Here is a 24,963-nt window from a genome sequence, read left to right on the forward strand (position 1 = left end):
GCTAATACCTTTGAGGTGTCAAAAAATAAAACCAATTCTTACAAGAAAACAAAAGAGGAAATGGAAGTTTTTATTAGTGAAACAAGTCAATTTATTATATTTCCAACAAGGCCTTTTACCCCTATAATTGAGACAAACCATTTTACAATACTTGACAACAACATAACTTAGTTTTGAGTATCTTCAAAAGGGAAAGATTTCTTTGGGAATTTAGGAAAGTAAATATTTTTACAAAGAATAACTACAGAAAGTTATTTTTCAATTTTAATATAGTAACAGGCTTGTTTACCAGGTCCATTACCCAGCATTTTTCCTAGTAAGGAATCTTATCATGTACTAGCCAATAAAGAATCTACATTTAGAAACTGAGGCAGGAAATATTTATATTTAAATAAGAACAAGCAATCTAAAATACAAATCACATGTCATTTTAACAAGGCAATTTACATAATTAGGTGGGTAGAAATTATTAATTAACTTTATGTTAAGGTCCTAGGAAAGACTCAGTTGGGTCTGTGTGTATGTCAAGCTCAAACTGCACTCATCTGGCTAAATAGGTAAATATCACAATGGAATTGGGCCTGTTTGACTAAGGAAAAGTCACCTCAATATTGTACATTTCCATTCTTTAAAAACAAGGATTAACTCAGGGCCATCTTGGTTCTGAATCTCTCCATTTTTGTTGGGAGAAGGCTAACCATCTCTTTACTGAGTTCCAGCTCAACTTCTATTTCTTGGGCAGCTTCAGGGTGCTTTTCACAGTAATCAACAATAAATTTATAATGTTCCAATGATGTTGCCAAATTTTCTAGTTCCTTCTTCGGATCTGCAGTGATGACTTTGCCATAGAGACGGGCAACTCGAAACTTAGCTAACATAGCAGGGCGAAGAACATCTTCCCCTATATGCTCAGGAAATACTTTATTTGGGTCTCTCAAGGAATCTAAGAAGAGCTGGTAGTACTTTAATGCTGACTTATTGAGATTATTTATTTTTTTGATGATGTGTACATCAGGGTCCCTTAGCTTGTCAGCAATAGCAACTTTCAAATCCATCATGTCATAGTAAGCATGTGCAATTTCAAACTGAATCTGTCTGTTGACCAACAGATAATACTGTGGATTCAGGTCTACAATTAGGGGCTCTAGCATGGCTATTCTGCGTTTATGCATTTTGCACCGTCTCTCCATGTCGGTTTCAAAGAATGCAAGTACCTTAAACAGAGCACTGTGGTCTTGGACAACTTCAGTATGGTCAGTGACATAACCGTCAATCTGAAAGAACTCTTTTGCCTCAAAGACATAGTGCTGACCCAATAAGAAAAGTTCTCTGGCTTCTTCAAAGTCTAAAGGTCTCAAATAGCTCACTTTCTCTTCCACTGCAGAGATGGCATCACAGAGTTCACCGGTTCCAAACTGCACAGCTTTTTTCCTAATGCTTTCTTCCTCATCTAGCTCTTTTTTCCTTAAAGCTCTAAGTTCAGACTGTTTATCAAAATCGAGCTCTCCTATGTTGTCCTGGGGAAAAAAAAAGTAAATTATGGTTAAGTAGGACACTCATCTCCTGCTGTCAAATAATATTAAAGCAAATTTTAGAGTAAAGAAAAGAAAACTCTCCAAGTCCAGTTCAGGGAGGTATTATAATCTTAAACATCTTTTAAAATTTCTTTCTTTCTTCCAATTATACTAAAAACTCAAGAAATGTGAAAAAAGTTTTTTAAAAAATAAAATAGATAAGCCACTTATATATGACTTAGCCTTTCTAGGGAACTCAAACTCATTTATGGTTATTCCTTCAATAAATGCTGCATATGACAGTACTTTGAAAACTGTGAAACATATACATGTAATATATTAGTGGTAGTGTTTAAATTTTAACATTATAGTAAGACTGTAATGTAAAAATATTTCACAGAGATGTCATTAAGATTAAGGAGATGGGGCTGGCCAGATAGCTCAGTTGGTTAGAGCACAGCCTTATAACAACCAAGGTCACGGGTTTGGATCCCTGTACCTGCCCAGCCACCCAAAAAAAAGGATTAAGGAGATGACATTTATGCTGTAAGTTATTTAGTAAAATATAATACTGAGATATTAAAAGACACTTAAGTGAAAACAGAGTTAAGTTTACCTTCATAGTTTAAATTATCTCCCCTACCTCTAGGGCACCAAAAAAAAGAGCTAAGATGATTCAAAAATAGAATAAGCTCTTCCTGGCCAAAAAAATTAAACCTCACAGTTCCCTCAATGGTCAACCCGAAGGCCTTTTCTTCTTTTCACCTGACACTGTCTCTCTACTGATCTTTCCAAAAACCTTTCAAAGCTTCCAAATGCTCTTGAGACAAAGACGACAATCTTTCAAGGCCCTGCTTGTGCTAGCCCCTTTCTAACTTAACTTTGTATCACACTCCCCATTGCTCTGCTCCAGCCTCATTGGCCTTTGTCCCATCCCTTCTGATACCACGCTCCCTTATGCACTGAACTTTCAAACATGCTACTTCAGCTCCTTGGAATGGCATACCTTCCTTTCTCCAGTCTAGGAGACTACTCATCCCCAGAACTTGCTCCAAGTGTTCTTTCCTCCTACTATGCCTTCTCACATCATGTGCCTCTCCTTTGTGGAACTTATCAAAGTTGCAGTTTTACATTAAGTCAAAGACCATGTCTACGTTTGTTCATCACTGTATTCCTTGAACCTTGGACAATGACTAGCATAGAGATGGCATGAATAAATACTTAATAAATTTGTGTATGTTTTTAAGCTTGAATTGAAGAAGCCCTTTCAGATAAATGCACAGATGATTAAAGGATGATGTTGAGGTTAAAAAAAAAAATGCTCGTCTGAAAGTAGTGAGTTATCTCAATCGATTGTTCATAGTCAGTTACAGATGGAACTCCCTTTTCTAATCTTTATCACCTTCTCTCTACTGCACTTGACTAGTCTTAAAAAATAAATTAAGTAAATTAAGTAAAGTCAGCTTAAGGAAAATCTGAGCATTTTATAGTACCATAGCAACTATCTGAGTTTAAACTCAGGTGATGAGTTCCAGTTCCCAGGCTGGAAACATCAACTAAATGAAGGGTAAGAGTTAAACAATAGTGCCTTTTGATTGACACAATTACTTCAAACACAAGTCCAAAGTCTCTACAACTTGTTTACTTCCTTGCCTCCTAGGCTCCTTGTTTATTTACATGCCCTCTGGCCTGCTTTCTCTTGTTACCCACTGTTTTTTTGCTCCTATAGTCCCTTCAACCCTCCTTTCCAATAGTCTTCCTTGCCTGACCAGATGAAAGCTGACAGCTCTTCCTAACTTCTCTAGACATAAAATCCCACAGTTCTCCCTACTTCCTTTCATTCCCTAATATGCCTATCATTTACTTCTAAAATGATATCATCTTATCAAGACCTGTTTCTGAGGTTTTGAGGTTCATTAGTTCGTTAAGTTTTATTTATTAGTTTTACCAGCTTCTATATTATTTATTAAAAATTATTATACTTTAAGTATGCAAATAGAAAAATAAAAATCACTCCCCCAGGAAAGCCTCCTATGTATCTACATTTAGTATATTGCATCCAAATGATTTATTTTATTTTTCTCCTTAGTAGTTAGGAACTAGGATTCAGTATAGATTTGTGATAATGATGATAACATTTACTGAGGACTTAGTATGTCTCAGCACTTTTCTGAGGCCTTTATATAATATTGATTTAACTCTCACAACAACAGTACAAGGGTAAGTTCATGGGAAGATTCGTATTGTTTTTTAATTCTACTATCCCGTGAACTTTTTGAAGTACCCTCGTATTATGTAGGTACTATTATTACCCCATCTTAATTGTGAGGAAACCGAGACACAGAGAGATTAAGTAAATTACCAGTAACACGCAGCTACAAAACAGCAGGGTTAAGGTTCATACCTAAATAGTATGTTTCCAGAGTACATGCTCTTCACTGTGATCAGTTCTGCTTCTACACTTGAACTATTACATAAGCTAGTTCATAAAAGTCTACACTTTTAGATTTTATCAGATTTTATCAAGTCCATGCTATGTGTAAGATAACACCACAAAGGATATGGATAAGCAAGAATTACCTCCTACCATCAAATAACTTACAGTCCAAAATGAGATAAAGGAATGAGATAAGAATACAAATAGGGATAATACAAAACAGAATTTAAGTGAATTAGGAAAGGGCAAGAAAAATTCTAATGAACTTAAAGGAGGGAGATGATATCTGTAGGGGAAAAGGAATTATTCATTCAACAAATATTCACCGAGAACCTATTGTGTCCAGGGAGAAAGATATAGTAAAAATATAATGCAGATGCCACCTCTCTATTCTAGTCAAAGGAAAGTCTTTAAGAAGAGGTGGTATTTAAGATAGGTCTTGAGCCCATACTGGCCGGCCACTCCCCCAACCCCAAAAAAAGAACATGGTGAGAGAATAAAATACTTATATTACTAAAAAAAAAAAGATAGGCCTTGAATGATGAGTAAGATTTTAAAAGGTAGAGATGGGGCTGGCCAGTTAGTTCCGTTGATTAGAGTGTGGTGCTGATAACACCAAGGTCCAGGACTCGATCCTTGTACCAGCTAATCGCCAAAAAAAAAAAAAGAGAGAGAAAGAGAGAGAGACAGAGAAATAAATAAATAAATAAATAAAAGGTAGAGATGAGGAAGGCAAAAAATAAATATTTACGAGAACATTCTATATGCCTTTCATAATAAACATACGGTGAGGCCAATGGGCATAATCTTCACTGTAAGCTTTTATTCACATCCTGCTCATTTAAGAAAGAAAAGGGCAACTTTTGACTACATTACCTGCATGGAAAGTTGGGCATTCTGCATGAGAGTCAAACAATATTTGATCCAGCATCTTGCTATTTCCCCTTTTCTTTGATGATAAAGCTCTGGCACACTTCCTTCAGCTTCCGGAGCTAAAATTACACACGTGATTTGTCTAAATTAATGGTCACAGTTGTAATTTTCACTGTGTACTGTTTTCTTTTTATATCACTGTTTCCTGATTATAAACATAACAGATCCTCACTGAAGCAGAGGGAAAAAAACCCACTAGTAGTGGAATTCATTGAGTCAAAGAATTTACACAATTTCAAATGTTCTAATACATACGGCCAAATTCTTTTCAACAAATACTCCAACCAACAATATATGAGGATGTCCAATGAAAGCAGTTTGAAATCAGTGGCAATGTCACTTTTAGCTTTCTATTTTGAAGAATAAAAACAAAACATCTCACTGGTATTTTAGTTTTCATTAATTTTTTGTAGAGATAATTGCGTTTTAGACTTTGACTAATCTACAAGTAGTTCAACGTAGTGAATAAATTAAGGAAAGTAACCAACTATTCAACTATTCAATTTTATAATGTATATTCCTTTAACTTTTCAGAGCCTCTTTACTGTACTGATCCACAATTAGAATGTCCATTTGTAAAGAAAACAGGATATTTCAAAATCTAAAACCTCTTAGGTGGGACACCGTTCAATGGTGAAGATAAAGAAAGACAAAAGAATCAAACAGAAGATAAAGAAATTTGTGAACTTATTACAAAACTTGTTAAATGACCCAAATATACATGTTAACTGTGACTTTTCAAGACTAAATAAAACACTATAATTAAAAGATTGATATTTGGATATATCATTTATGCATGTAGTATTCCAACCAAAAAAGTATAATCTGAATCTTGGTATCAGGAAATATCAGACAAACCTCAATTAATGTAAATTCTATGAAATAACTGTCTTGTATTCTTCAAAAATGTTTTTTGATGAAAGAGAAAGAAAAAAAGGCTGAGGAACTCTTCTAGATGAAAGAGAAGTGAAAATTGAATGTCATACTCAATCTTGAACTGGCTAATCCAGTATTGGAAAAAAATTGCTATACAGGACATTATGGAGAAAACTAATGAAATAGAAATATGCACAAAGACAAAAGAACTGTATTAGAGTTACATTTCCTGAATTTGATAACTGTTCTATGATCAAGGAAGAAGATATTCTCGTACTTAGGAAATATACACTGAAGGGGCAAAGGAGCCTAATGTACGTAATCTCTCAAATGATTCTGAGAGAAAAATAAATTGCAATGAGTCAAATATTAAAAATTGATGTATTTAGGAGAAGGGCATATGGTAGTTCTTTGTTCTGTTCTTGCAACTTTTCTAAAGTTTAAAATAATTTCAAAATAAAAAGTTTTTAAAAAGCTATACAATAAAACACGTTTACATAGACTTACTGTCTTCTGTGACTGGGATCTTTCCAGTTTGACCAAAAATGACGTTAGCAGCAGATAAACAGTGCCTGGCCTCCATAAAGCACAGCTGTTGGGGAAATAAGTAAGAGTGGATGTAACTATTGCATAGCCTTATTTACAACTGATAATCGCAAAAAGTGTCTTAATATGTGAAAAGCTATAAAATTAGGTTAATACAACTGTCAAGGAGGCCCCATACAATTGTAGAACATTAAGAAGGAACAAAGGCATATGACAGTATCATCTGGTTAAAAAGCTACATCAAAGATTAAAATAACAATGTCCCCAAACTCTTAATAATAATCCAAACTGGCTGAAAGACTACTGCTGATTGAAAGTTAGCTCTCTGTATGTAATCAGTAAATTAAATATACAGGAATGGCTATCATCCTAGACTCAAATTGCCTCAGAGTCCTTTAGTTTCAGTTTAAATAGCCAAAGTTCCATGCACAATAAATTCTTAGACCATTTACACTCTATCTGAGGATTGAAGATTTAATTTTCATTAGCTATTCAAAGGCAAAAAGGATAAATTCTGATAGAGATTACTGTCTTCTAAAAATCTTTGGAATTTATTTATAATGAGGCTTCCCAACAGGTTTTAAAGTCAATAGATTTCTACAGATAAACTTTATGAAACTGCTTTCCCAACGCACTTGAAGACTTCATAACTCAAATCTGAGCATGATAGACTTCTCAAACACTTAGAGAAGATCTCCTTGCTAATATAAACATTTTGTATTTGTCATGTAAGTCACGGGACCACCCAGCAGAAGGACAAAGTTAAAGTCCAACTTTTAGTTGGAAGCCACCCTCATTAAACAGAATTATCTACTTCATATTAGTAATACCTGAAAGACTTTTAATGGTTGGCTATGACTTTAAAACCTCAGCATTAAAAGTATCTCTCCATTATGGCAAATTCAGAAGCCATCTTGAAAATAGCTGGGTACTGTAAGTAGTATTAGCCCAGCAATATCTATAGATCAAAATGTTGATATTCCACCTCGAAAGCCAAAAGAAAGTTACAGTTTACATAAAGAAACTTTAATTGTCCCCCTATAATTCCTTAACCATCACTATCACTTCAGTTTTGTCCAGACTGGCTCCCTAAGAGCAACAACTACTACAACAGTGAGTGCCTTATGCCCTCTAGGTGGCTGGTAAATGTGGGACTTTAGCACCTGCCAGGCAGAGACTCACCAAGTAGCAAAACCTCATCACTAGAATCAGACGAAGATGATAATGATACAAATGACAAATGCATTTTAAAAACATGGTTCAAATCCCTCTTTTGCAATATAACTTAGCTGGTTATAACAAAAACTTAAAAAACATTTTGGTAAAAAATAAAAGTGTGGGGTGGGAGAGGTGCTCATGGAAATTATCACATGCTCCACATAAGTAATGCTTAACAACTTCAAATTTTAATCACACTTTAAATTAATATCTAGATATCTTAGTAATATCAATACCCCTGGAATTTTAAGTGTTAATTAAAATCATAGTGAATATGTAATTTTAAAGTTGCTAAACAGAACGAACAAGGGGCCGCCACAACTATAAAAAAGGTGCCACAAGCAGAGGCACTGGATAAAACTTTTTGATGATGACCACAATGAAATGGATCATGAGAATTAGAGTTTACTGAATGTGCTGATATATGTAGCAGTGTTACTTACACACTTGATCTTAGATCAAAGTCCTAGAAGCGATGCTGCAGTCACCACAGCCCTTTCTCTGCTGCTAATAGCTTTCTGAATGAAATTCTGTGGGACAATACTTTAAACATAGGGCGCATTTACAGAACCAACACTAACAAAAGGCTCAGAAAGGATAAAGGCCCAAGGATAAGGCAGCAGGTAACCAGAGAGATGAAAGAAGGAACTCTGATAAGCAGAGAATTACCAAAAATTTCAGAGAGGCATGTGAATTAGAAATACAAATAAAAGTTTTCTATTGCTAAGATATCTTATTAGGGATTAACAGAAAATCTCGTTGGGAAAGGTGGCTTAAAAGTGTTTTAGCATGGGCCGGCCCGTCGCTCACTCGGGAGAGTGCGGTGCTGATAACACCAAGGCCCCGGGTTCGGATCCCATATATGGATGGCCGGTTCGCTCACTGGCTGAGCGTGGTGCTGACAACACCAAGTCAAGGGTTAAGATCCCCTTACCAGTCATCTTTTAAAAAAAAAAAAAAAAGTGTTTTAGCATTAGAAACTCTTAAATATTAAAGAAATAAATTGATCAATTAAGAGTACATCAACATGATTCTGAAGAATTCTGATAAACAACTAAGAAGCTCAAATGTCCCTGTGTAACAGTCCAGAAGAAGTATTTCATAAAGACCTGGAACTGTGGAACTCAGCAGAGGTATTTCCAACATCGAAAAATTATTATAAAGGAGTTAATTCTGAAAAATAACTGAAATGTATCACATGCTTTTATCAAAGCCCACATTTAACAGTCAACTTCCTTAGACAAATTCTCCTAGTTACCAGACTACCATTATGTAAAGATAAAGTTATATCTACAACAAGATAAAATCTGCAATTTAAGGTAACATCTCACTAAAATGAATTGAGATAATGTGCCTATATCAAAAAATAATTGGTCTTAGGTAATATATAATTTTAGGGGATAGCAACATGTAAAAAAAAAGGATAAAATTCAGTATTTTAAGACTCAAAAGAATTCACGCAAGAAAAAACTACAAAATTTTAGTACACTGGCAAACTGGGCTGCATTTTTCTGTCCGGTTTTGTATCATAAAATACAAGTTACCTGTTTTTAAAAGATGGTATTTTCAAGGTACTATTGGTTCTATGTTTATACTCACTATTGGTTACATAACTATTTAGAGAAGCTTACCTTATTGATGTAAAATTGTGACAAGGTAGCAGCATTAATAGCCCACTCTATAGGATGGTAGGCATTGTGTTCCAGCTGGCGTTTTAGCGTACTGTGGCAATAATGGGCTGCCTTCTCAAACATTTCCATATGCTGGTAGACTTGAGCCAGGTAATATAGGTTATGAGTATAAACCTTCTCAAATCTGTGAAGAAAAACAATCAGTATTTCCAAAATGGTTTATAATTTATAAATAAATTTCATATATATTTATCTTGATCCTCCCACCAACCCTTTGAGTTGGGTTTGGAAAAATAAGAAAACAGAGTCGGATTTGAACAAGGTCACATAACTAGAAAGTGGCAAATGAAGGTTTTACTCATGTCAGAATCCACATTTGGTAACCTTTATAAGTGCCTCAAAGAAGAAAATATCATGCTTTTTTAAACAATCACCTTATGTACACTATGTAGAAATACCTGTGAGGGTTGTTTCAATGCCTGCTCACCTTTTTGATCTCTCTTGTTCAGTAAGTTTCTCTTCTTCAGGAAGAAAATGCTCAGAAGGATCAAGAGGAGGACTCCCAATCTACATTAAAGAAAAACAAAAGCTCATTAAAATGTTAGATTATAAACACCAAGCACCCTCTTCTGGAGGAACTGGAAAAATCAACTCTTAAAAACCCAATACACTTCCTTTCTTTCCTAGTTCACTTTCATGTTATCCAAGAAGTAATTTTCTTAACCATAAAATCTGAAAGAGTCAAACAAAAAAAAAATGAGATCACCTACAAGCTCATGCTTGACAAAATTTAACTGTTGTTGTAGTTCAAATGCAAATATGCAAAAAAAAATCCACCAATTTGGAGATTTATAAGTCTTTAAGTATTTTCAATATTAATTCTGTCTGGTAAAAAGTCTCCTTTAAAAAAACTACATAACAAATTAAAAAATATATATATATATCCTTTGAGTAATATTGTTCTAAACTGACTACTAATGAAAATCAAATCAATATTTTTAATATTTATTCTAATGTTTTTTTCTCAAGGAAACAAGGAAAGTATATAGATTACCCTTTTCAACACAGGGCCATAAAACCAGTGATTCTATCATTTATTGCCTTGGGCAAATCATTCAATCTTTTGTGCTTCGGTTTCGTCATTTATAAAATAAAATTAATAAGAGTTCCTACCCTTACAATGCTGTTATGAGGATTAAGTGAGTTAATATTTATAAGTCACTTACAATCCCATATTACATCTTCCAAAAGAGCGGAACCATTTAACCTCTGCCTCACTCTACTTCTGTGAGGACAGTCCCATCTACAAGCACACCCCTGCTTTCTAACTGAATTCACTAAACACCAAAAGCAACAATGCGGCTGGCTGGTTAGCTCAGTTGGTTAGCACAAGGTATTAAAACACTAAGGTCAAGGGTTCAGATCCCCATACTAGTCAGCTGCCAAAAAAAGCCAAACAAAAAACCCCAGACCACTGCCTGAGCCTGCTGCTCTCCAATAAAAATGTGAGGTCTCCGGGAAAAAAAAAAAGGCAACAATGCTTTTCATAAAAAATGTGATCTTACATTTTGGATGTAAATTCTCAATGCCTCACAACTTGGGCTCCTAGAATTCATAGAAAGTAAAAACAACTAAGACAGGAAGCAAGGCCCAAGGCAAACACAATAGATAAGTAATTCTTCAGAGACCTCTTCAACAATTCTGAGAGCTATTTAACAGGGTTGCACCTGTCTAGATGAGGGGAATTAATCAATGTATTGTTTTATGTACACACGACAGTATGGCTGTCACACTTCATATGTAACACTAACAGCCAAATCAGTCTCTTCTCTTAACTGAAATAGAGATATAACTAAGTCCAAAGAATTCTGCTATGTGTGTTATGCTTCCATATTAATACTAGCTTTTTTTCTTTTTTTAATAGTACATATTTTATTAGTTTGTACAAATACATCTCATATTACAAAGGCAATTTAGTGGAAGAATCTTGCTTTTAATATTTGAATTATCTGAAATAACACAAACATACATTTAAAAAAAAATTAGGTAACAAAAAAGACAAGCTAATACTACAGGTACTTGGTTTCATTCATTCATTATTTATTTATGTCTGGGCAGTATGGAGATCTGAACCTTTTACCTCAGTGTTACAAGGCTGCGTTCTAACCACCTGAGCCAACTGGCCAGCCCCTTTATATTCTAAATGAATAATTTCATGTACAAGAGTGTGAGCCTAAAGGCATGAAAGGTGCTTTTCACCCCTATTTGGCTAGGTGGTGCTCTGCTCTTAGTACTTTAGGGGGAAAGTTAAAATACCAAGGTAGAAGAACCAGGAATTTCAAAATTCTCCAACTTGGGGATATAACCCTTGGCAAAAAAATGTTAAGGGCCTATAAAACATATATTCTAAATGCACATTCTAAAATTCTTTGTGGGCATAGTTAACATGTTGGTTTGTTCTAATCTTTACCTCAAGGGGCAGAAAGCTTGTTGTGGTTAGAAACCATATTTTGATTCCTTAGCATTTTGCTCAGTGCTTGATACATAGTAAAAACAATAAATGTCTAGTGAATTAAACTGACAAAGCAGATAGGAATGCTCAGTCTATGTGTTCTGCTTACAGCTCATTCTTTTCTGGAGCCAGATCTTGTGGGCTGGAATCCCAGCTCCACCATTTACTAGTGTGTGGCTCTGGGCAAGTCACTTAATCCCTGGTGCTTCTGTTTCATGATCTATAAAATAAGGATAATAACCTACTTCATAAAGTTGTTATGAGGATTAAATGAGTTAATATTTGTAAATCACTTACAATAGTGCCTATAAGTACTCTAAGTACTATTGTTTGCCAAATAAATAAAATATCCCTCTGACTTATAAGATTTTGTCTCTTAACTGCCTCCCAAAGCTGTCAATGAGTAACGCTTCACTAGTATAGAATATATTTTCTTCTTTATTCTTCCTCTTATTTTGTGTTTGTGCAATTTTAAGGAGAAAAATAGAATCACTTTATCTTAATACAACAACTAATGAACTATATTACCTTAGAAGGAAGAATGATAGAGGAGTTAGGTGTCTGACAAACCAGATTTAAATCTTGATTCTGCCACACTCTATATGCTAACCTCCCTGAATTACCAACTCCTTACCTGTAAATGGGAATAATAATAGCTACTTCATAGAGTTGTTATGAAAATAAAACGCAGCCTGCTTAATCACTTGATATTAGTTTTTATTAGTTATATCACCTAAAACTAACATGTTAGTTTTTATTAGTTCACCTAATCAGGGCCTTACCATGGAAAAATATCTACACAGTTATAATCAATGTGTACAAATGTACTGTATATGTTTTCCATGTACTGATGATACAAATATTTATCATTTTAATGATTACATCATATTCCCTTTTATTTGTATACCATTATAGTTTACTTACCCACTTTATAATTATTGGACATGTATAATATATTTTCAGTGACTTTTCATTATCTACTTTATTATCTGATCCCCGTATTTCTGTATTATACAGATAAGTGGGTTATACCCATCTTACAGATGAGAAATGAGTATCACAGAAAGTTTGAGTTCCCCCAAGTCAAGCAGTTAGTTATGACCACAAGTGAAACTAGAATCCCAGGTCTCTTATCTTAAAATGCAGTGATTTTCTCCCCTTTGTTTAGATCTCTCCTTTACCCAGAGCAATATAGCTACAGATTTTTAAAATGACATTCTAACTTCTGCCGCCATTAAGTCAATAAGCTTTACGAAATATTAAAGATTTTTATTAGCATTACACATACTTTGTTGATATCAGACAAGTACAAAACCATACAAGCAATTAAACTTTTTCAACTAAATCCAATTTTACATTTTTTAAACTGAATTCCTCTATTAAATTCAAGCATTCACATAGTAGTAATACTGTTTTATTGTTCTTTGTGTTGATCTGGATGGAAAGGTGGAATATCATTTGTCATTTCAAGAAAATAGGTTGGTTAGAGCACAGCCTTATAACACCAAGGTCATGGGTTCAGGTCCCTGTACCAGCCAGCCACCAAAAAAAAAAGAAAAAGAAAAAGACGTATCACAGTTTGTTTAGGGATGGTCATTTAGTTCAATTAGTTAGAGTGTAGTCTTGTTACACCAAGGTCAAGGGTTTAGATCCCCATACCAGCCAGCTGCCAAATGAAAGAAAAAGGTACTGCTCTAGAAGCCACAGATACAGCAGTGAACAGAATAGTAAAAAATAGGGCTGGCCTGTTAGCTCAATTGGTTAGAGAATGGTGTTATAACACCAAGATCAAGGGTTTGGATCCCCATATCGGCCAGCCACCAAAAAAAAAAGAACAGTAAAAAACATCCATGTTATCATGAAGTTTACATTTTAGTAGTGAAGACGGATAACAAACAAGATAAATCACTAAAATTCACAAGATACTAGACAGTGATAAGTGTGAAGGAGAAAAATAAAGCAAGAAAAGGGGATGGGAAGTGTTGGGGAGGGGTGGCTCGCAGTTTTAGATGGGAGTGACCAGTGACATTTGCGTCAAGACCTATAGGAAATGAGGGAGTGAGCCACAGAGATATCTGGGGGAAGGACATTCTAAGCAGAGGAAAGAGTTAAGTGGAAAGGCCCTGAGTTGGGAGTTTGTCTGGTGTGTTTTAAGAAGAGCAGGATGCCAGTATAGCTAGAACAGAGGGAGACAGAGGAAGATGGTAAAAGATGAAATTAGAGAAGTGATGGCAGTCTGATCAGATAAGGAACTTGTAGGTCTTCATAAGGTCTTTGGGGTCTACTCTGAGTGACATAGGAAAAGCATTAGAAGATTTTGAAGAAGGCATGGAGATGACTACAATAATCTCAGCAAGAGAGGATGGTGATTCGCACCAAGTGGCTATAATGTGAAGGTGAAGGCAGCAGGATTTGCTGATAGATTATAAGGAAAATAAGAGTCTCCAGAGTTTTAGGCCTCAGCAACTGGAAGAAAGAAGCTGGTGTTTACAGCAAGAGAATCTGAAGTGGAAGTGAGGAGTGGTGAAGACAGATTATTAGAATCTCACTTTTAGGGCCGAGCCCATGGCGCACTAGGGAGAGTGCGGCGCTGGGAGTGCGACAACGCTCCCGCGGCGGGTTCGGATCCTATATAGGAATGGCCGGTGCACTCACTGGCTGAGCGCATATATAGGAATGGCCGGTGCACTCACTGGCTGAGCGCCGGTCACGAAATAGATAATAAAAAAAAAAAAAGAATCTCACTTTTAGATAGTAGTTTTAGAGCTACCTACTCCACAAAAAGTGCAAATAGTCCCTCCTGCCGCTGAGTCACATTGAGCTGGAGGCTCAGATGCATTCAAGATTCAGCTTTACCTGCAACCCACAGCCATGGCCGAGGAAGACATTACTGCTGCAGGACTAATGGACATTAATACTGATTTACAAAAGGTGCTGAAGACTGACCTCATCCACAATGGACTAACACGTGGAATTCGTGAAGCTGCCAAAGCCTTAAACAAGCACCAAGCCAGTCTCTGCGTGCTTGCATCCAACTGTGATAAGCCTATGTGTGTCAAGTGGGTGGAAGCCCCTTGTGCTGAACACCAGATGAACCTAATTAAGGTTGATGACAACAAGAAACTAGGGGAATGGGTAGGCCTCTGTAAAACTGACAGAGTGAAAATCCTGTAAAGTGGCTAGTTGCAGTTGTGTAGTAGTTAAGGACTATGGCAAAGAATCTCAGGCCAAGGATATCATCAAAGAGTGCTTCAAGTGTAAGAAATGAACAAATAAAAAGTTTGGCTTGTGTTTCTCAAAAAAAAAAAGTGCAAATGTCAAATTGGCAGTTGGAAAGATGAGTCTGGAATTAGAGAGGTACAGACTTAAGATATAATTTGGGAGTCATCAGCATAGAGATGTATTTAGAGCAAGGAAATGAATGTATATGGAAAGAGAAAAGAAGTTCCAGGACTGAATTTTGGGTACTCCAGTGTTTAGAGGTTGGGGAAATAAGAAGGAAACGTTAAACATTGAAAAGGAAAATCAGTCGTGTGGTCCTGGAAGCCAAGTTAAAAAAAAGCATTTCAAGGGCTGGCCTGTGGCTCACTCGGGAGAGTGCGGTGCTGATAACACCAAGGCCATGGGTTTGGATCCTATATAGGGATGGCCAATTCGCTCACTGGCTGAGTGTGGTGCTGACAACACCAAGTGAAGGGTTAAGATCCCTTACCAGTCATCTTTAAAAAAAAAAAAATGTTTCAAGGAAGAAAGACTGATAAACTGTGCCAAATACTACTGATAGGTCAAATAAGATGAGAATTAAAAATGAACCACTGAATTTAGCAATATATAAATTACTGGTGAACTTGATAAGGCACTGATTCTTAACTCTGATTTTGAGAGACCTCAAAACATCTCTGGAAATTTAAAGGAGCGCCACAAATAACCTCAAAACAAAATTAACTAAAATCTATTTTAATTTTTTAAAAAAAGACTTACCAACTTTTAGTAGGCAAAAAAGTTTACTAAGAACTGAAATGTATCTATTAGAATTTCTGTACATAAAATGCTCTTAAATGGAAGCTATGGTTTTATTAACATAACAATGTCACCAATTTGGGAAAAAGAAAACTTTTATATAGTTTTGTAGTCAAGCATTCTGATGGCTGAATTTAGCAAACACATTTTTGTATGTTTAATCTCTTTTATGTGGTACATATTATTTCAAGTTCCTTAATGTTATAAGAGCATTTTCTTAGAGGATTTTTAAAGCAGGTAACTGTGACAAATAATAATCCACAGCAAAATACTGTGCCTGATAATTTCTTTTTCATATAAAAAAATCTGTTAAGGAAACAGATGGTAACACAGCAGTTTGTCGCCTTTGCAGGTCTGTGACCCCCCCCTAAGTGAGAGTTTTCAATCTAGGTCCCCCAGAGACCTAGAAGTTCTACAGCAGCTCTTTCATACTACCACAGTGGAGAGAAATCTGTGGTGGATTGGGATCAGAGTCCTTCTGATCTGCTTAACCAGAGTAACTCAATCAGTTTTTATATGTTGCATCTCAGAAGGGTGGGAAAAAAAAAATCGAAAAACCCTTGCCCTGAAGCAGTGGTACTTAGACCAGTAGCATAAGCATCACCTGGGACCTTGTTAAAATGTGAATTCTCAGGCCCCAACCCAGAACTAACTAAATCAGAGTCTGGAGGCCCAGCCTGCTGTCTTTTAATAAGCCTTCAAGATTTTCCAGATGATTTTGAAAACCATTGCCTCAAAGATTTCAGATATTTTGCTCAAGTAGTTCTTGTTTGCTTTCCTTTGAGCACTGCTATTTTCAGTGGAAACCAAAACAGAATTTTTAATGGGCAAAGGAGCTGAATAGGCATTTCTCAAAGGAAGATATACAAACGGCCAACAGACACATGAAAAAAGGCTCAGCATCACTCAGCATCAGGGAAATGCAAATCAATACCACACTGAGATATCATCTCACCCCACTGGCTATTATCAAAAAGAGAATAACAAATGCTGGCGAAGATGCAGAGAAAGGGGCACCCTCCTACACCACTGATGGGACTGTAAATTGGTGCAGCCGTTACAGAGAATGGTATGGAGGTTCCTTGAACAACTACAGATAGAACTGCCACACGATCCACCAATCCCACTGCTGAATACGTACCCAAAGGAATGGAAATCATCATGTCAAAGGGATACCTGCACTTTCATGTTTACTGCAGCCCGATTTACAAAAGCCAAGAGTTGGAACCAACCTAAATGTCCATCATTGGACAAATGGATAAGGAAAACGTGGCACATTTACACAATGGAATATTTCTTATTTATTTTTTATTCTTTTTCACTCTGTGGTAAAAAAGAATGAAATACTGCCATTTACAGCAACATGGATGAACGCAGAGACAATTATGTTAAGTGAAATAAGCCAGGCACAGAAAAAGAAATACCACTTATAAGTGGGAGCTAAAAAATAAATAAAATGTAAAAAAAACACTCCCCAAAAAACAAAAAAATATTATAAATACAAATATGTGCAAATAATATTTTAGGGTAACATTAGAATAATATTTCCTTTATAACTGTATTTAGACTAATGTTGCCATTATACCCCATCCAAGGATTTTATTTTATTTTTTTTGGCAGCTGGCCAGTACAAGGATCCAAACCCTGGACCTTGGTGGTGTCTCCCAAGTGAGCTAACCAGCCAGCCCCTAAGGATTATTTTTAAAAACCCCGAAGCCTTTAATATATAATAATTTTAGCTATTAGGTGACTTTCCAGACAGCTCTACAGAGAAGTTCCCAATATTATAAATGACAAATTCTTACTATCAATTCTTGACTAGTTTCAATCAAACTTAAAATTTATCTGACATATAACATACCTCTTTCATATACTGTTTATATAGGGCTTCTGATGATTCTAGGTAAGCCTGTGCAGTTTCAATTTCTCCTCTTTCAGACCACAAGATACCCAGATTATTCTGGAAAATAAAAGAGAAACAAACAATGATGACATAAGACTTCCAATTAAAGTAACTTTCATAGTGTTATAGTCAATATTTACCAATCGAATAGTACTGGAGTTTAACAATGAATTATTCATAATAATAATGACGTCCTTATGTAGTATGGTAGGCAGCCACTAAGATGGACCACCAATAATCCCTGCCTCCTGTTATTCATGCCCTTGTGTAATCTCTTCCTCTTGAGGATGTAGATTTAGTGACTTGCTTCTAACAACTAGAATATGGCAGAAGTGATAGAAAGTCTCTTCAAGATTAGGTTACAAAACACTGTGGCTTCCATCTTGGGTGCTCCCTTTTACTTGCTCTCTCTGAGGGAAGCCAACTGCCATTTTGTGAGCCACCCTACAGAGAGGCTCATGTGAAAAGGAACTGAGGGAGGTCAACAGTTTGAGGTGCTCAGACAAAAAGCCTGTGAAACTCCCTCCCCCAGTCAAGTCTTCAAGTGAAACTGCAGCCCCAGCAGGTCAACAGTGTGATGAGGATCTTGAGCCAGAGGCAATTAGCTAAGTCACACCAAGATTCCTGAGAGAACGGAGGCAAAGATGAACCAGAAACACATAATGCTTTCAAAATACTACAATCTCCTCCAGAGACCTCTTTAAAAAAAACAGAAGTATTTTCAATGGTCACTATTTGTTAGGTTCAAGCCTGAAAAAAGAAGAATGAACTCAAATTCCAGAATTGGCCAGTCATTCAAATGATATGGTATGAAAATTCTGAATATGCTATGTCTTTTCTCATCAGTTGTCAGATTCCTGCTATATTTCAAAGAAAACAAGTTTGTATTTTCCAGAGTTCTTAAAATTTTAGTTTTATAATTATATCCAGTCAATCAAAAAGTCTTACTGATTGTTCTTTCTCAGTATCTTCTCTTGTACTGATCTCTTCCTTTTGACTTCCATTGTACTGACTTCTTTCTGCTACCATGAAGCCTAAGGTGAAATAACATTTTTAAAACCAGGTCGGTTTGTCTCCTGCTACATGACTCTTTATCAGGTTCTGCAGGACAAATCGGGCCTGCTCAGATGGTCAGAACTCAAGACTGGAGGCCAAGCTCCCCTTTCGATGATGGAGTTAGACGGCCTCCCATCCCTTGCGATAGTCCTTCAGGCACAAAGATACTTCTGAGGCTGGGTTTCTACCATCTTCTACTCACTTCCCTAAGACCAGGATAAGGAAACAGTTTGTTGTTTTGGGGTTTTTTTTTGTCCTTTTTGTGACCGGCCACACCGCGCTCAGCCAGTGAGCGCACTGGCCATCCCTATATAGGATCCGAACCCGCAGCGGGAGCGCTGCTCTCAGCGCCGCACTCTCCCGAGTGCGCCACGGGGTCGAGGAAACAGTTTTTAATGCAGATTCTTAACCTAGGACCTATGGACCCTCAAGGAATCTATGAAGAGAATACAGAGTCTATGAATTTGGATGAGGAGAAAAACTACAAATTTATTTTCACTAATCTCTTACTAAAATTTAGCATTTCTTTTGATAATTAATACAGGAAACAAACTGCAGCAGTATTACTGTACCTAGGACTTGTGACCAATAGAAATGAAAAAGAAGCTTCATATTATGCTGGTTTGCAGATAACTCAAAACATCATTTATGTTCATCATTATTTTAGAATTACCGAAGCTATTAGACAAATTATTGATATTGTTATTTAATGAGTTAATAAAGAAGCATATACATTACCATATCACACATTTGCTTCAAACAATATTTTGACAACTCTACTCATATATCATTGATTTCTTTTTAACCTTAAATATATTATTTATGCATTTTAAATCATTATTCTGTTTTATGAAATACTGGCTTCACCAGATCACAAAAGGGGCATGTGGAATAAAAAAGGTTTAGAAACCCTACAATTTAAAAGTGACTTGATCATTCCACTGGAACACAGCTCTTTGGTCTTCTAATTTCACATAATACATCTATTCCATAATTTTTAATTCCATAATTTTTTTAAAGCAACTGAATCAGTCCTTGGTATCTAGAACTACAGGTCATACTGACAATGTACTTTTTTGGGCAGTTCTCTCCTTTGTTACTAAGTCCTTTCCAGAATCCTCATAAGTATTCAAGGCTTGAAGGGCTCTGTCTCCCTATGTCATTTCCTGGCCTTAGAAACAAACTCACAAGTCACCTTTTTCTCACTCCCTGGTTCAACTTATTTTTTCTTTGAAGATAGTCCTTAAAAACTCCATTTGGCCATGACACCAGTAAGCCCCACCCCAGCACGCTGCACTCAACCTAGGCAATCTAAAGACTCACCTATTACCAGGAATTTATTAGTCAGGCTATTTGGGGATGGGGATATGTTTGGCTCACTAGATCCAAAGAAAATAACTATGGTGTGTGATAAATCTTAAACCAAATAGAGACCCTAGAGCATGTCCAGAAATGACTAAGATTATTCTTCTGTACCATAACCTATTAAGGTCCTGAAGGTAAGGACAATGTAAGGGATCTAAAACAGCTTTGTTTCATTTTTAGAATTTTATTTTCAAATTTATTTATTTTAAAAACTGACATATAAAATTGTATGTATTTATCATGTATACATGATATTTTAAACTATATATATATATATATACACACATTGTAGAATGGCTAAATCTAGTTAATTAACAAATGCATTAAAATTAAATTAGCTACAGTGTTGTTGTTTTTTTTAAGTGAACTCCACAGAGATAAACACTATTGACATTTTACGTAAATTATTTTTTAAATACAATATAAATCCTACTAAGGGTAGAAAACTACACCAGAAGGTCCTGTATCTTTCATACATCACATCTTTGCCCTCATACCAAACTAGGTTGAGAAAAAAGTACAATACAAAATAAAAACAGCTAAAAAAGTATTACTAGTGAATTTTACCAAACAAGTAAGGAAGAAAAATACCAACTCTACACAAACTCTTCCAGAAAAATGAAAAAACACTTCCTATCTTATATTAAACCAAAGATATAACAAAAAACCTACAGACTGATATCCTTCATGAACATACAAGATGTAGATGCAAATATTTTAAACAAATTTTAAAGAATTGAGAGTTCAATAGTACATAAAAAGGATAATACATTATGACCAAATGGAGTTTATCCCAGGAATGCAAAGTTGGCTTAACTGTGGAAAATCAATCAATGTAATTCACTATATTAACAGACTGAAAAAGAAAAACAATACAAACATCTCAGTTGCACAGCAATGAAATAATGATGCTGAGTGAAAGAAATCAGACCAAAACAAGAGTATATGTGGTATGATTTCATTTATATAAAATTCTACAAAATATGGGGCATGGGGCAAGGAGAAGGGAGAGAGACAGAGAATAAAAGAAGGAGGGAGGGATTACAAAGCAACACAAAGTAACTTTTAGTGGTAATAGATCTATTCATTACCTTGATCACATTGTTTCCCAGGTATATACATATGTCAAAACTCACCAAACTGCACAATTAAAAATATGTACAGTTTATTGTGTGTCAGTTGCACCTCAGTGAAGCTGTACACAACAACAAAAAGTACTCCTTGTACATATATAACCTAAGAGTGGGGAAAAGTGATTTACTAATTTTTTAGGAAATTTTACTAAAGTGAAGTAATCAAGATGGTAATAGCAGTATAAATTGCTGACAGCAAGGTTCTGAAGGAATATCACAGAGAAATCATTCTTAGGGCCTCCAGAACCCAGTGAAGGTAGGAGACAGTCTCTGTCAATAATCTAATGTGGATCCAGGTTCTGTAGTTCCCCAAGGAGTAGACACCAGAATGAGACAAAGCAGTCAGAACATCATGAATTCTCATGAGCTGATACTTTCAAACTTTTTCCTATATGTATGTGTATACACATACATGTATATATGTATTTGTATATTCACATGTATCTATGCACATGAACTTTTCATTATATATGTATATTTATAATGTATGTTTGTGAATGTATGTATATATATATGCACACAGTTTTATACAAAAAATAAAATCATTCTACATAATTCTAAATATGCCTTATACTTAGAGTCTTCTCCCTCCCTCTTAATATTGACATTTTTTGTTAACAAATATAAATTATTTTTAATGATTGCATACTGTTCTTCTGTATGGGTATAACAGAATTTAGTTAGCCCTATCTCTACTGATATTTATATTATTTTTCTTTTTAATAACTAACTATGCTGTGATGAATATCCATGTTTACATGCCTTTGCATACCTGTCCCAATACTACTTTAGAATACTGAGGTGAAATTTTAAAGTCAAAATCTTGACTCAAGAGTTTTGATAGATACTGATCTACAGAAAGGTTCTACAGGGCCAGCCCCGTGGCTCACTCGGGAGAGTGCAGCACTGGTAGCGCCGAGGCTGCGGGTTCGGATCCTATATGGGGATGGCCGGTGTGCTCACTGGCTGAGCGTCGTGCGGACGACACCGTGCCAAGGGTTGCGATCCCCTTACCGGACAAAAAAAAAAAAGAACGGTTCTATGGATTTATATTTCCACTAGCAATAAATGATAACATCTATTTCCTCAGTCTCTCCAACACTAAGTATAATCAACATCTTTAATAACTTGTGCCAACCTAATGCAACTTTTCTATTTCATTCTTTTAGTCTGCCTTTCTTTTTTCTTTTTTCTGGCAGCTGGCTGGTACAGGCATCCAAAACGTTGAACTTTGTGTTATCAGCATGACTTTCATTTTTTTCAGTAGTGATTTCACATCTCTCATCATGTAGAGTAAATATTAAATGTAATAAAATGTTATATAGTGTTGTACTGCCACTGGAATAAATAGATCAAGTGAACATAATTGTTCAGAAACAGACCAGAACAAATAAAATCTAGTTAAATTACTATTGCTGTACTGTTTTAGTACCTGGTAGGCTAGTTATAGTTTATTACTTTTCATATTTTTATATTTGCTTTTCTTTATTCTTTCAGATAAATCCATTTTGTCAAGTTCTGAGAACAAACACTTATTGTGATTTCAGCACTTACTGTGGTTTTAGACCTATAAACAAATATCAGGATATTCTGATCCCTGTACTGACCAGCTACCAAAAAAAAAAAAAAAAAATCAGGATAACGGTATTTTCATAATATGTAATCTTCCACCCAGAACATGGTATCTCTCTCCTTTTAAAATTATTATTTCTATTACCCCTAATGTTGCAGTTGTGAATGCAAAATTTGTAAAAATACTTTTAAACCAGTTACGGCTTATATATTGAATACTACTGATATTTTATATGTACCTGCTTTGCTGAACTGATAATTCTAATAGTTTTTCAGTTAATAACTTTAGGTTTTTAGGTATACAAGGATAACATATGCAGACTATGATTTTTTTATTTTTATTTTTTGCGGCTAGCGGGTATGGAGATCCAAACCCTTGACCTTGGTATTATCAGTCCCATGCTCTCCCAGATGAACTAACCTGCCAGCCCTGACTAATATTTTTATAAATGATTTTGTTTTTCCAAAATGTACAACTCTTATTTGCTTTCTATGTTTTGCACTGGCCAGATCTTCTAATCAAGGTTTGGTCCCTGCTTTTAGTAAGAATGCCTCTAGTAAATCACCCTTCAGAAAAGGACGGCTGTATGAAATACAGTATTTCACTGAATGTAAGATGTCACAACTGTAAGACACAGTTATTTCATATATCAACAAGAAAACAATGCCAAGTAAATTATGAAACATAACCAATCAGCTGTAAGATTCACTCCAATTTCAGAAATATTAAAATGTGAAAGAAGGTGCACCCTAAAATCAATAAAATACAGTACATATAGAGGATACTATATTACATTAAGGAAAGTATATATTGGAGATACCCAAGTAATTTTTTAAAAGCTTACTAAGGCCTCAGGCTATATGGTTAACAAAAATTTCAAATAAATAAGGTTTTATTTGAATTCAACATCTTATGAATATTATTAGATCATTCATCCACTCGGCAAATATTTAGAATGTGCCTCCTATGTACCATGTACTGGGGCTACATAAAGGTGAGTAAGAGATATAGTCCTTGTTATTATGTAGCTTTTAATTTCATTGGACTATAATAAAAGAACATGACCTATCCAATATCTTTCTTAATTTTAAGGTTTTTCTCTGAGGCCTGTTTAACACCATATGAGCAATTTTGGTAAATCTTCCCTGGACCACATATATTAGAAACTAGAACTACTGGATGAAAGAGTTTATGAGCCTAAGCAAAGTACCTGGCACATACAAAGAGTTCACACATATTTTTATTTTAAAGTGCTCCCAATGCAGAATGTCAGATTTATTTTTTAATAAACTAAGCACAATAAAAATGGGAAACAATAAGTATTAGAGATCGATTTGGACCAAAATAAAAAGAATTAAAGTTACTAAATCAAATGAGGTGATTCTTCAAATGGGTTTTACAGAATGGGTAGGAATTTCCTGGAAAGCAAACAAAAATGTGGCAAGAATGAAAACGGAAGATTTTAGATATTTCGTTTTGAATTAAGAACGTACTCTGGTCATTCTTTGTCATTTCCTTGAGGCCTTGAGATTTAAATTACTTTGGACTTTTTCGTAATAGAATGAACAGAATTTGAACTGGTGGAGATGAGCTGCAAGGCGCGCTGCGATGTGGGGTGTGTGGGAAACCAATGCGTTGCCCACGACTGAGTGATGTCGTTGGAGGGGGCGGTGAGGCTGGAGAGGGAGTTCGGAAGCCGAGGGGCTCATCCCAAAGCTTCGAGAACGTGGGGACAAACTGCGCCTTATACCGTTTGCCTCCGGCAAGGGCGGGGGCTCCTCCCGGTCCCCGCGCGCTCGCTCTCACCTGCGCCTGGATGTAGAGGGAGATGCAGCCGTGCGAGAGCCGGTACCTGCGCAGCAGCCTCAGGCATTTCACCAGATGCTCCTCCCCCGCCGACAGCTCCTCCGTGTCGATGTGGTTCACCCCGAGGTGGAACTCAATCACCGCCAGCCTCACCGCTTGCTGGGCAGCAGGCTCCTCGGCCTCCACCACTTCACTGGGCAGCCCCAGGGCGTGGTCCCCCGCGCCCGAGCCGTCCTCGGCCTGGGGCCGCTCGTCCTCGTCCTCAGACGCGGGGCCGAGCAGCGCCTTGACGTCTTCCAGCAGCGCTCGGGCACCGTATTTGGACTTGTACGGCTCCTTTTCCGGGTTTTTATGCAATTCCACCCGCGAAAGGGCCAGCGCCGCCTGGAATTTCTCGCTGATCTCGGCCCACGGAGCGTTCGCCATAGCGGCCCTCACAG

The 24,963-nt window shown here is 36.1% G+C and overlaps 1 protein-coding gene and 1 pseudogene across 1 annotated transcript; one reads left to right on the forward strand and one right to left on the reverse strand.

Annotated features, from left to right (window-relative positions):
- Positions 1–109: 109 nt before the first annotated feature.
- On the reverse strand, positions 110–24,963 carry KIFBP (kinesin family binding protein). Its single transcript, XM_063102920.1, has 7 exons — positions 24,524–24,963; positions 17,549–17,647; positions 9,643–9,722; positions 9,156–9,339; positions 6,268–6,352; positions 4,828–4,943; positions 110–1,517 (listed from the first exon to the last, which is right to left on the reverse strand). Exons 1-7 carry the CDS (start codon positions 24,947–24,949, stop codon positions 642–644), a joined length of 1,866 nt encoding a protein of 621 aa, XP_062958990.1. The 5' UTR covers positions 24,950–24,963; the 3' UTR covers positions 110–641.
- On the forward strand, positions 14,539–14,935 carry LOC134382703 (small ribosomal subunit protein eS12-like; annotated as a pseudogene).

Source organism: Cynocephalus volans, chromosome 7 (assembly GCF_027409185.1).
Source record: "Cynocephalus volans isolate mCynVol1 chromosome 7, mCynVol1.pri, whole genome shotgun sequence".
Taxonomy (NCBI): domain Eukaryota; kingdom Metazoa; phylum Chordata; class Mammalia; order Dermoptera; family Cynocephalidae; genus Cynocephalus; species Cynocephalus volans.